Here is a 12,918-nt window from a genome sequence, read left to right as displayed (position 1 = left end):
CGTGACGTTTGAATCGCCGAAGATACTTCAGATGATGGCATGCACACTATGCTGTCGAGCCCTGTGGAACGACGCATCAACATAACGGAGATGTGGAAGTACGAGCACAAACGGGCACGGACGCTCCCCCACGCATCTGTGAGGGGACACCACGAAATCAAACAGAATCACCGAGAAAAGGCACAGAGACGCATCCATCGACATGTGTGCCTGATTGGCTACAGACACTGCGACCAAAGACAAACTTGCTGCACCACTCCTGAAGACACCCGCCGTGAGAAGACAACACGCAAACAGCATCTCACGCCGACTGGGAAAACACAGAAAAAAACGCATGCAACGAGAAGCCAAGAGTTCGACTCCCTCGGCGCCTTTGTCGACGAGACGAGTCTGCGTTTCGCAATTGACATTGATGGAAAGGTGGAGCGTTGCAGAAGGCCAGGAAGACAAAAGACAAAAAGGTCCATGCCGTGGCAACTCCGGCTCTTCGTTGACACACTGGCGTCTCTTGCGCGCCTGGCCCGACACCAAGGAACGCCGCTTTCTGGGAAGCCGCCCCGCTCTGCTCGCCTCCGAGCCGCGCGCGCGCGGCCCCGCTTGCTTTCACAGCCCTTCGCCGGCCATCTCCGTCCCGCCCCCCTCGCCCCGCGTTTTCTCGCCGGCGCCGTTTCCCTCTGCTTACTCTCCGCATTTGCCGCCTCCCCTCGCTTCCGCATTTGGCGCCGTGTCTCGCTCCGGCCTCACGCTGCCGCGGGGGCGCCTGTGCTTTTCGCGTCTTTCGCGGCGCTTCCGTTTGCGCTCGCCTTCGCTTCCTTCTCTTTCTTTTGTCGCTCGATCATCTTTTTTAGCACCTTCTTCGCGTCGCACTCGGGGAAGTCGTCGGGGTTGTAGAAGTGCGGGGCCTGCTCGAGAAGCCAGTCGCCGCGGACTTGCGTGATGGTCCGGATGAAGTTCTTGCTGGTCAGCACGTACTCGTGGTAAATCACCCACTCCGGTTTGTGGTCGAGCACCGTCGAAGGGTGCAACGCGACCGTCTGGTTGTCTTTCACGGTCAAGTAGTGCCCCGACCGCTGCAGATGCGCGACCTGCATAAAGTACCCCGCCACTAAGGCCTTCCGGATGTTCGTGTAGTACTCCTTGCTCGTGTACGGCGTGCTGTTCAGGGGAATCGACAGCCGCTCCATCGTCCTCTGGAGCTGCGTCCTGACGTTCTTCGCGGACGCCAGCGACCGCGGATTCAAAAAGTTGTCGAAGCAAAACTGCCGCTCGAGGTCGGGACTGCCCCCGCCGTGCTGGACGTACGCGTGAAACACATTCAACAGGGTCAGGTGATCGCCGTCCAGGTGCGAGAAACGCGCCTTCGCGGCGTCTGCCTCCCGACTCCGCTCCTTCGGCCGGAGAAACGTCAAGGGCACCGAAAGCATCGCCGCAATCGACAGCATCTCTTTGCTGCACTCGAACTTTGCGCTATCCACCAGCGCCTTCGCGAGCTGCGGGTCCAGGGGGAACTCCGCCATCGACTCGCCTTCCTGTGACAACTCGCCCTCGTCGTCCAACGCTCCCAGGTAGTTCAGCTGCACGGAGATACACGCGCCAACCCAGAGGAAAATGCGAGTCAGCTGCGGGAAACAAAAGAACGATGAACCTCGCCGCGCACACACGCGGCGACCCCTCGCGATAGGACGAAAACAGAGGCCGAAGCCACCACTCTGGGACGGGAAAGCTGGCGAGCTGTGTGCGCGAAACGCGCTGTGCATGCATGGCGGTGAAGGATAAATGTCGGTTGGGCGCAGGGGGCGAGACGAGTCGCCAAGAGAAGCAGGCTTCGATCGGCCTGCACTGCGTGGACGCACGCATGCACGTGCCGTCTCGCCCGACGGCCCGGGACCTGTCAGTGTGGCTATCTACCGACTCAAATCGGGACGGGGCTCAACACTACAGCGAAGCACGTGACAAGCGACAGCGTCTTCCACCGATTCCACCACGCCTAGAAACGTAAAACGGTCAATATGAGCACACACACACTCAGGCAGACGCGTCTGCTTTCATTCCCAGCATCCCAGAACGACGCGCGCATCCTTCGCTTCTTCGATCCGCTCTCCGTTTCCACCGCATGCAGTCTGTTTGTGCCCGGGTTCAAGGGCTTTTGCCTGACCTGCTCGAGAGCCCGCATGAGTGTTTCCGGGGCGGGCGGGTCCATGAAATCGAAGTGGACGAGGTCGTCGATTCCGAGCTTCTTCAGAGTAATGACGACGCTCCCGAGGTTGCTGCGGAGGATTTCCGGGTAGGTCTGGTCGACGAGCTCTTGTTCGAAGGCCTTCTCGGTGTACAGCCGGAAGCATTTCCCCGGTCGCGTGCGTCCAGCTCTTCCTGCGCGTTGCTGCGCGCTGGCCTTCGAGATGGGCGAGACGAGGAGCGACTCCACGCGAGCGCGCGGATTGTACACTTTCTGCTTCGAGAATCCAGGGTCGATCACGTACACGATGCCGTCGATGGTGATGGACGTCTCGGCGATGTTGGTGCTGACGACGCACTTCCGCCCGGGCTTCCCGCCTTCGTACTTGGGCCCCGGCGCAGGCTCGAAGATCCGCTGCTGCATCGAGGGCGGCAACGAAGAGTAGAGCGGGACAACCATGAGCTCGCCGCACTCGGAGTGGCGCTGCGCAAGCTTCTCCAGTTCGCGCTTCGTCTGCTCGATTTCTTCCTCGCCGGTGAGGAAGATGAGCATGTCGCCCGGCGGCTCCGAAATGTGGATCTGGATCGCCGTCCGAATGCACGCCTCCAAGTAGTCCTTCTCCGGCTGCGGCGTGTAGAAAATCTCCACGGGGTGCATGCGCCCCGGTACGTTCAGAATCGGCGCGTCATCAAAGTACTGCTGGAACTTGCGCGCGTCCAGCGTCGCACTCATGACCACCATCTTTAAAGTCGGGCGGTTCTTGCACACCTCCTTCAAGAGGCCAAACAGAACGTCTGTCGCCAGGGTCCGCTCGTGGGCCTCGTCGAGGACCACCACGCTGTAACGCTCCAGCAGCGGATCTGCCATAGCCTCCCGCAACAACATACCGTCCGTCATGTACTTCAGAATCGTCATCGGCGAACTCTTGTCTTCAAAGCGAATCGTGTATCCCACCTGGAAGAAAAAGGAACAGAGGACCCACGGGCGGACCGTTGAACACGTATAAAAACGAAAAGACATCCTTGGCACAAACGCCGGTTCAACCTGGCACCCGCGGGGGTTGAGTCTGTCGCGTCCTCGGTCGGCACACGCCTCTGGTCCCCCTACCCGTCTCGCTGGCGTTCTCTCCCCTTGGTAACGCGCGCCCTTTTCGATCTCTCGCCGCTCTCGCTGCGCCTTCCCCTTCTCGCACGCGTCTCTCGCTTGCCTTTTCAGACGCCCTCTCTCTCGGCTGTCCCTATCTGTGTCTTCCGCCTCCCCTCTCTTTCCTTTCCCTCTTTCGCTCTCTCCTTTTCCTCTATTGTCTCTTTCTCCCGCTCTTTGGCTCTCGCCTCTATCGCGTCTGTGCCTTGGGCTCTCACCTCCTTTCCGAGTTCGACGTCCATTTCGTCCGCCACACGCTGGGCGACACTCATCGCAGCCACTCGCCGGGGTTGCGTGCATGCAACGCACTTGCCTTGGTGGAGGCCTGCCTCGATGAGGAACTGCGTCATTTGCGTGGTCTTTCCACTTCCCGTTTCTCCGACCAGAATGACCGTGCGGTTGCGCTTGACGAGTTTGAGGAAGTTCTTCTTCGCGTTCCAGGAAGGCAGCTTCTTCCGGCCCTCCAGAATCTTGTAGTACCGCTGGGAGTAGGGCGCCCCAGTGTACGGGTTGATTCCCTCCGGGACTTCCCCGCCTGGAAATCCGGCGGCAAGCGGGACGGGCAAGGCGCCGGGCAAGGCGACCTGGCCGGTCGCCTCCGCGGCTGCACGCGGGTAGGCGCTGAAGTTCGGGGCGCGGTCCGAGAATCCCGTCGGCTCGGGCGGCGCCGAGGAAAAGTTCGACGGCTTGGCAGTCTCCGGCGCGTCCGAAAATCCCGAGAATCCGGTTCGTCGCCGCGCAGAGTCCCCGCGCGGATCCTCGTCGAACCCTGTGGCCCCCAGAGACCGCTTAGGGCCCAAGTCCAGCTTCGGCGCAGGCCCGTTCATTTTGAGAGCGGGGACAGTTAGAAGACGGAAACAGACGAGAAAGAGAAGAAGGAGAAAGGTAGGGAGAAGAACCGGAAACGGGCGAAAAAGAGAGCAGCAGAGAGATAGACCGACGAGAGGAAGGGAAAGGTGGGTAGGAACTGACGGGGTGGGGGCCGAGAAGAGGCAGACAGATTCACAGAGACGGGGCAGAAGAAAAAAGGAATGTGGGAAGGAGCCAACGAAAGGGGAGGGAGGCGAAGGAGATGGAAAAGAGGAGTGGGGCGGCGAGAGACGAAAAGTATGCGTGTTTGGGCTTTGGGACTGACAGTCAAAAGTAGTCAAGGCAATGCAAAGAACTCTGAGAAAAGGAGGCGGAAAGCAGTCGAGTGCCTCTTGCGCCCGCCGCAAAATCGTAAAAAGTGACGAGAGAATCACGGAAGAAAAGACAGCAAGAAGGGTAACGAACTCGAGGATTTGTCTGCTGAAAGCGAATCTCGGGGGTGGTCATGCGGAGAAAGAAACCGTTCGAGGCACTGCCTAGGTGTGGTGAAGCAAGAGGGCGGGAGGGAGTGAAGCTCCCGGAAGTCCTAAGAAAAACAAGATGGCAGTTACGGGCGGCGCAGGAGGGACTAAAACGTGACTGATTCCAGAGATCTGGAGAAGGGGGACGGCGCTTGCAATCGGAGAAAACGGAGGGGAGAGCGAGGGCGGAGACCGAACAAACTTGACAATCGCTTGGAAGAAAGCTAGGCCTATTACGTTGAGAATTGTCCCTTTCCACGCATCCGACAGACTGTATCGAGTCCCCCGAGAAAGGGTGGAATCAAATGACAAACCAGTGGTGAACGTGAGAACACGCAGGCTCCACCCTCCTCTCTTCTTTTTCCCTAGTTGTACCACCAAAAATGGGACCGCTTCCGTCTTTATTGTTTCTTCTTCCCTCCGTGGTCCTTCTCTTCTTTCCCCCCTTTCCCCTGGTCCTGTCTGCGTCGGGGAAGAAAATTTTCCGTCGACGTCACACAGAGCGGGGCCGCCTGATCGACGCTTCGCGGCCAACCGAACTGGGCAACGGGCGAAGCGGCGCAGAGAGAAGCCCGAGGGGAGCACTGCAGCGGCCGTTCTTCGGTCTCTCGTGGCATTCCTTTTCAAAGCTCCTTTCTGTCGCGAAAGAAACTGTCAAAGAACTCGCGACGAGTTTGGGTAAAGACGGCGCCTCGCTCTGACAGTCACCAGCGGGAGAAAGGACGCTTTTCGCGGCATTCGTTGCATGCAACAATCCATGCCGTACCGGCGCGGCTCCGGGGGGGTTCAGCAACTCGCAATCGGGGATCATCGGAGGAGGAGAGATTCGAGAGTTTTTTTCGTTATCAGTTTCTTTTCGCCTTGTTCGAAACGCATTTCTAGCTCCGCTTTGCTACACGCTGCATCGGGGCACACTCGCACAACTGAGGAAGGCAATGGAATACTCGGTAGAGCAGAGCGACATGGAAGAGACACACACAGAGGGGGCGACCGGGCAAATGAGGAAGAACAGGAGAGCCTTTGCAGTTCTCGGGCGTTTCAGAGAGAACATACTGTCGTCATTGAAGTTTGGTGAGACACTTGCAGGTTTCAATTCCACATTTTTATTTACGAACCTTTGAGAAACCGAGTGAGCTATAAAATTATTCCAGACTCCTTACAGGGGTAAGGTAATTGACAGTCCTCTATGTGCGAAAAAACGGTGTGCTGACAGGGTACGGCCTCTGCGAGAGAGGCAGATGTCGCGTTCTCCTTCTCAACCCGGTTAATAGAAATCTGTAGATACAGTCAAAACGGGGTGTACAAAAATACAGCTCAGTCTAACAGCGCGTTGTGCGTGGGTGTCGCAGACTCAACTTCGCAAATTTTGTGGAAGAAGAGTGGCCGATTCTTACCGAAGTAGGGGTGGTTCTAGATAGATGGGCAGAAACCTGTGCGATAGGGAGCAAATGAAGTGAAATAGGAATTTTAATTGGACACTTTTCAGCTCTGAAACTCTGGGGGCTGCGCACGTCTAAATAATCTTGCCAGTGGCGGTCTCCCCGAGTCCGAGTGCGCACTCGTGGAGGCGCCCGGCAGAAGGCGGCTGCGTCACTCGTCCACCTGGAATCTTTACGCCTGGTAGGCGCCATTTTGTGGCCCTTCGCGTCTATCGTGGAAACCAGAAAGAATCCATTTCGGATTTCTGTCTTCGTGATAATATCTGGACCGGAGAATTTTCGTGTTTCACTGTCTCTTTTTCTTCGATCTTGACCTTTTGGTTTCCAGGCGGTCAACTAGCCCCCTTACAGCGCGCTGCCGTCTCTCACACTCCCGTCTCCTGTCGCTCGGCCTTCGAGGTGTACGTACACCCACCCCTTTTCTGCATTTGCGTGGCAGACGTCTTCTTCTTTTTTCTCGCTGCGGTTGGGCAAACTTTCCCGGATTTTCAGCGCCCTGTTTTCTTTCCTTCCCTCAGAGAGTACGGGAGACAACCAGGAACGCGCCACGCACGCACACACCCTCCCTCCCGTAGCCGCTGTCTCGTCCCGGCCACAGTCCGTCTCCAAAAGCGTGAAACAGTCGCGCGACTCCCAGAAACTTGTTTTCGTTCCTGCCCGCCTAACACACAATGTCGCGCGCTCTTTCCTTCCCGCGTTTCAGCGCTCCTTTGCGGAGGAACTTCCTCGCACTCCTCGTTTCAGCGTCCGTTGCGCTGGGCTTCTTTGCGGGTCCCGTCATCGCCTTTCGATCGCCCGCCTCTCACCCCTCTTTCGGCTCAGCGGCAACCTCCAACCGACTCTCGCAAAATCCTCTTTCGCCAGCTGCGGAGCCATCGGGGCTGCCCACCCATACCTTCGTGCGCATGACGAGGTGTACATACACCGCACCGGCTCTGGGGCGCCAGGCGCTGCGCCAGGAGGGCGTTCTGGGCGGCTCGGCTCTCTGGGCTGCTCGCCGAGGCTTCGTCGGTGGCAACTGGAAATGCAACGGCACGACAGCGAAGACGAAGGAACTCGTCGACATGCTGAACTCGGCCCCAATCTCCTTTGAACAAGTCGATGTAAGTACAGCGCAGAAAGCCAGAGGCCAGGCCTCAAACGAGGTCGCCGTCTTCAGCTACAAACGTCTCGCTCGCATTTGCCTTCTCTGTTCTTTTTGTGTGGCGAGTCCTGTGCACGTGTCTTTCGAAGACAAAGCTGTGAATCCTGACGGGTTTCCCCTCCATCTTTCTTTCCTCTTTCATCATCATCTTTCCTCCCTCTTCTCGCGAGGTCGGCACTTCTGACGTGGTCACGCTCTAGCATGCCGCTTTCTTTCTGCCTAGCGTTTGTCTCACCGTCGTTCCCGCGTTGTGTCTCCTCGCTTGTCTTCGTGCTTCTCCGGCATTTGCACTCCGTAAATCCAACTCCTGTGTTTGTCGGTTCTCTGTCCGTTCTTGTTCCACCTCGTTTTCGCCTCCAGGTTCCTCCCTCACCTGCACCCGTTTTTAATCTTGTCTTTCTCCTTCCCTTTGCCCCTTTTGCAGGTGGTTGTTGCGCCGCCCAGTCTCTTCATTTCGCAAGTGCAAGACAGCCTTCGGAATCCAGGTGTCCAAGTCGCTGCTCAGGATTCCTCCGCCCAACAGGCCTACGGCGCCTTCACTGGCGAGCTATCCCCGAAAATGATCAAGGTGCGCAGGCCTCGTATCCATCTCTGCATGGAGAAGACCATTTGCACCAGAACGTCATGTCCACCTGCCATCCTGATCCTACCATGTATCTCTGTATCTATCTTGTTGTCTTGAGTATCTGTACATGTGTATAAGTATGTATATATGCACATGCATATATATGTATAGCTTCAGTTGTTATCTGATTTGTATGTATAAATATATATATATATATATATATAGAGAGAGAGAGAGAGAGGGACATACGCTGGGTGAACAAGATGAGGGGGAGAGAGAGGGACATACGCTGGGTGAACAAGATGAGGGAATTAAGTCTTTGTGCTCATACGTATATGCGTAGGAAATAAATTAAAGCGCGTGCATAATGACATGTACTTAAGTGTGTACTGCGCGCATGCTCCTTCGGAGAGGCCGTGGATTCCTTGAGCGGTTGAACAGAATGTTTTTGAATCTCGCAGAGAAGAACCACGAGAGACGGAGACGAGCAAGAGATTGAGAGTTCACGGAGGACGGAAAGAGACGCCTCAGTGCCCACAATAACCACAAGAATCTGAAGAGAGAACGCGTGTTCCAGTGCCGGGGCTGCCGCCTGAGTGGGGCTGAGGAGCATCGTTCTCGCCTTCTCGGCTACCTTTCTCGGCACTCGCGTGCGTTCGGCTAGAAACGAATATTCTAACGCATCCACTGGAACGTTTGCATGCAATCACAGAGAATGAGAAAGAACGCACACGAGGTCCATATACTTACGCGTGTATACATATATATCGCATCAATGATTGGCCGTATCCGCTTCTGGGTTATGTTTGTTCCTTCCTGTGGGATTTTCTGTTCAGGAAAAAAACATTCCGTGGGTGGTTTTGGGGCACAGCGAGCGCCGCGCCGGCTTCGGCGGACAGCCGGTGAGATAAAACGCGACGGCGACGCCCCTCAGCGCGGGACGAACACTGACGTCTAAAACTAATCGCGATAAACCGACTCGGCAGAGCGGAAACAAATCCGCTTCCAGGTCATATGTATATTAGTTGCACTGTTTAAGTATAGTTCTGTATGTGAGGCTGCGTATGTTTGCATATACCTATGTATTTTCTTTAATATAGATATGTCGACATATATATATCTCGGTATGTATCTATATCTATGTGTCTGTATGTGTAAGCGCATATAAGGATGCATGCAGGTGTGAAAAGGCACGGACTTCGATGTGTAGGCATCAATACAGAGAGGTACAAAAAGGAGGGGGACGCGCCTAAGCACCGCGAAAGGCGAGAGGTGGTCATAAAGAAACGTTTCGTTTCCGGGTGTTTCTCGTTTTTTTTCGTCAGGGCGAATCCAACCAAGTCGTGGCGAAGAAAGTGCGCGGTGCGCTCGACGAGGGTCTCCGCGTCATTCTGTGTATCGGTAGGTGTGGGAAGCAGATCCGGTGATCTGCTCCTGGATCATTTCGATGCCGAAACATGGCCTGGTCGCTTTTATGAATCTATATGCACATACGCATTTATATCTAGGGACGCGTATCGCTCATGTCTATATCTGTCTATTTATCTATTCATACATAGATATATATGCGGATGCACACAAGCGAACCTACGTCTGTATATACATATCACCATCTGCCTCTTTACTTCCATGTACATATATATATATATATATATATATATATATATGCGGCTCTTCAAAGGAATGCGGTGACGAGCCTTTTAAGATTAAGGGAATTGCACATCTGAAGCATCCTCCGGCCGCGGGCCTTGCTGTCCACATGACCTGGAGACGGCGGTCGTCCTGAGCCGGGGTCAGTGGTGTGCGAACACTGCTGGCGCGTCCTCGGTTTTGCGACAAGACGCGAAACGAGGATTTGTGGCTTCCCGTGCACACCCCATCGATCTATGCGTTTTCCGTTCGTGCGGTGTGTGTCGCCCCGCGAAAAAAGGAATTTCTCTGGGTCTGAGCTTCACGTCCACGGAGCAAAACGTTTCTCTCTCACCGCTGTCTCCCCTTTATATTACTCGCCTGTGCTGCTCTCCTGGTGTGGTTGGCTGCAGGCGAGACGCTGGACGAGCGCGAAAGTGGTCAGACGCAGAGAGTGTTGAGTGAACAACTCGAGGTGAGGATGGGAGAAAACGTGGCGGGCGTGCGCACCGGGGCAAGCCAACAGCCAGGAGAAGGCGCCCGGGGACTGAGAGCTCTCCGCCTTGTAGTTTCGGCTTTGTTCCCGAAGACAAAATTCCTCTCGGCAAAGCACGTCTGAGACAGGGAGGCTGCCTGCAGTGGCGCTGCCTGTGCCTGTCTCTCGGGTTCTCGTGCGTTTCTAGAAACCGGCTATCTAGAGCTTTGATCACAGCGATTCCGCGGGGAACGACTCCAATAAGAGGGAAAGCGAGAGAGACTTCAGACCGTAGTCCGTGCAGTATGAATTATCCTTTGATTTACTTTTTCTGTCAGACGGAAGTCTTTGCCTTTGCATCTGTGACCAGTTTTTCTACATCGAGAGATAGCCTCACGCCGAACCAAGCTCATTTAGCGACAAGACCTCGTTTTCGTGCCTCTTCACGTGCGCCGGTTTTTCTGGCTCGGTCGCCAGGTCGTCCCTGTTATATCACGTGACACAGAGTTCAGGTTCGTCGCCTGTCTATTCTCTGGCCACGCCGCGCTTTCTTTGCCTTCGTTTCTGGCCACGGTTTTCATTTGTCTCCTCTCTCCAATCTCGCAGGCTGTCCGGCTCGCCGTTCCCAACGAACAAGACTGGAAATCGATCGTCATCGCCTACGAGCCTGTGTGGGCGATAGGCACCGGGAGAACGGCGACCGCTGCCTTGGCACAAGAAACACATCGCGGTACGACCATTCCTGTACCTAATATGCAGCAATCGAACACCGTATGCACACCGAGAATTACTTATGTATATATGTATAGCTATATGTACGTCTATCTATATGAATATATGTTTTTCGGAATACTTTGTTCTCTTCATGTATTTCTCTGTATAGATCTGGATAGGTCAAAATGTAGACACATGGACCCACAGCTCGGTGGGCATCCAGACACCTATGCATAGGTTTCTTTGTATCTCCAGATGAGAGTAATTCAGATGATGAATGTGGGGTTGGCGCGGCAGTTGCCGGTGAAGAAGCGCATATCACCCATTCCCGTCGCTCGATCATCTTTGTGAGCGATGCACGCGCGAGTCTTGGATGTTCTCCCACATGGAGCGTTGCCCGGCCGATGCCGCCAACACGTATGGCAAACCCACATGCAGACAGAGCTTTGCCGAGCTCTTGTCTTCACATGCATGTGTATCAACCTAATATATATATATATATATATATATATATATAACGGCTGTGTATCCGGTGTGTATCGTTGAAGCTGGGATTCGGATGCGAATCGGGATCTCTTCAGGTGTTGTCACCTCTGGAGGTTCACACGAAACGCTTGGCTTTCCTGGGTGGTGCATGCAGACATTCGCAACTGGTTAGCCCGCGCGGTGTCCCCGGCAGTGGCAGAAGCGACGCGTGTGATCTACGGAGGCTCTGTCAAGGGCAGTAACGCGAAGGTGAGAAACGAAGTCGAAAACACACCTAAAGCCGAACGCTACAAGCCATGAAGGTTACAACCTCGTCTTTTTTTTGAGATGCGTTTTCGTGACGGCTTTGGGAAGCCCCTCGTCCTCCGCATGCATTCGCGGGTTTCTAACTACCGACAATAGTGTAGACAGAGCCATTTATATATACATATTTGGAGTTGAATACAAATATGGTCACGCGCAAGTGCATCTGTAGTTGCGGTTATGCTTGCATCTGCGTGTATCGTTTTCGCTACAGAGCTCTCCCTGGACGCGCCTGCGCAGTCTAGGTTTGCTCGAGACTCGACTTGCATGCAGTGCGTTTCCACACACTCTGCATTTGCATGCATTCTCACTTGACCGCGTGTGCACGTGCTCGGCTGCTTCGTCACAGGAGCTGTTTGCTGGCGAAGACGTCGACGGGTTCCTCGTCGGCGGTGCCTCGCTGACTGGCGATTTTGTCTCGATTATTGACGCGGCGAAGCGAGAGGGGGGTAAGGCGTGATCGTGCAGAGGCGGAGACTCTGCACGCAGGCGTGCCTCCATGCCCGCTTGTTCCGTTCTGTATTAGCTAATGGAGGACGGCGAGACTGCCGCGCCAAAAGGGAACGGTGGAGACGATGTGGTAGTTGCAAACATCGTCCCAAGTCGTTATTCTGCGAAATGGAGAAATCCTGCTAGGGAAAGGAGGTGCTCAACTGTCGTATTCTTCCCGGTAGACAGGACGCACCATCGTGAGTGAGTGTGTTCGGGTCCGCCACCGCGAGCGGCATGCGAAACGCGTTGGAAAATGGTAAAGCCTCCCGCGCGGTCTGGGGTCGCTTCGTCACAATATGCTAGCACCGGTCAACGGTGTGTGTACCGCGGCAACTACAGCGGAGGCGTTTCGTGCTCGCGTTGAAGAAGAGCGAAACGCGCAGTGGTGAGCCGGGTGTACGTACATCTCAAGTTGTGGCTTTCAGGCTTTGCGCGTGGGGTATTTGCGTGCTTCCGATCCGAAGAAGCGTTGATTCCGTTGTGTTGGTTCTGACTTCTTTTTGCTGGGTTTCTGGTATTTTGTTTCATCTCTGGACTTGCCAGCACGTCTTGTCTCTCGACTTCCTCTCGTGTCCCTGTGACTGTTTTCTGCCTTGGTCGTCTCCCGCGTCTCGCGTTCATGCGATTTGCATTTCTTTCTGACCGTTCAGAGACTTCCGCACAGACACCACGGCCGCTGCGTCTGTACAGCGTTCATCCTGAGACATGAGCGTACGGGTGTGCTCACGGCACTCTGCCGTCTCACGCTCCGGTTTTGCGTTACCATCTCTTTCGCCTCTCCCGCACTCTTTTCGTCGCGTTCTCGTTCCTCTCTAACTGCCTCTCTGCCTTTTTCAATTGCCACAGGAGCGCGAAACAGCGGAGCAGAACGCGACAACGACGATTCACGAAAGAGTTCAAAACAATCACAAGAAAGGCGAACTACTCCTGGCGGGCCGCGAGAACAGCCAACGCGGCCTTACACGTTTGTTTGCCCACACTTATAGATAAATATATGCATACGAGTAGATATTTACACACA

At 55.0% G+C, this 12,918-nt stretch overlaps 2 protein-coding genes across 2 annotated transcripts; one reads left to right on the top strand and one right to left on the bottom strand.

Annotated features, from left to right (window-relative positions):
* Positions 1–740: 740 nt before the first annotated feature.
* Positions 741–4,146, bottom strand: NCLIV_033275 (uncharacterized protein; the record flags this gene model as incomplete). The annotated part of the gene is made up of 3 exons (XM_003883523.1): positions 741–1,574; positions 2,156–3,130; positions 3,538–4,146. The coding sequence occupies 3 exons, from the start codon at positions 4,144–4,146 to the stop codon at positions 741–743; spliced, it is 2,418 nt and encodes an 805-aa protein (XP_003883572.1).
* A 2,614-nt stretch (positions 4,147–6,760) lies between these two features.
* NCLIV_033270 (hypothetical protein) lies at positions 6,761–12,606 on the top strand (the record flags this gene model as incomplete). The annotated part of the gene is made up of 9 exons (XM_003883522.1): positions 6,761–7,192; positions 7,658–7,801; positions 8,635–8,700; positions 9,124–9,199; positions 9,841–9,902; positions 10,509–10,632; positions 11,257–11,351; positions 11,755–11,854; positions 12,548–12,606. 9 exons carry the CDS (start codon positions 6,761–6,763, stop codon positions 12,604–12,606), a joined length of 1,158 nt encoding a protein of 385 aa, XP_003883571.1.
* Positions 12,607–12,918: the final 312 nt, after the last annotated feature.

Source organism: Neospora caninum, chromosome VIII (genome assembly GCF_000208865.1).
Source record: "Neospora caninum Liverpool complete genome, chromosome VIII".
Lineage (NCBI taxonomy): Eukaryota > Apicomplexa > Conoidasida > Eucoccidiorida > Sarcocystidae > Neospora > Neospora caninum.
Note: the sequence above shows the minus strand (reverse complement) of the source record. Positions and strands in the feature narration are given on the sequence as shown.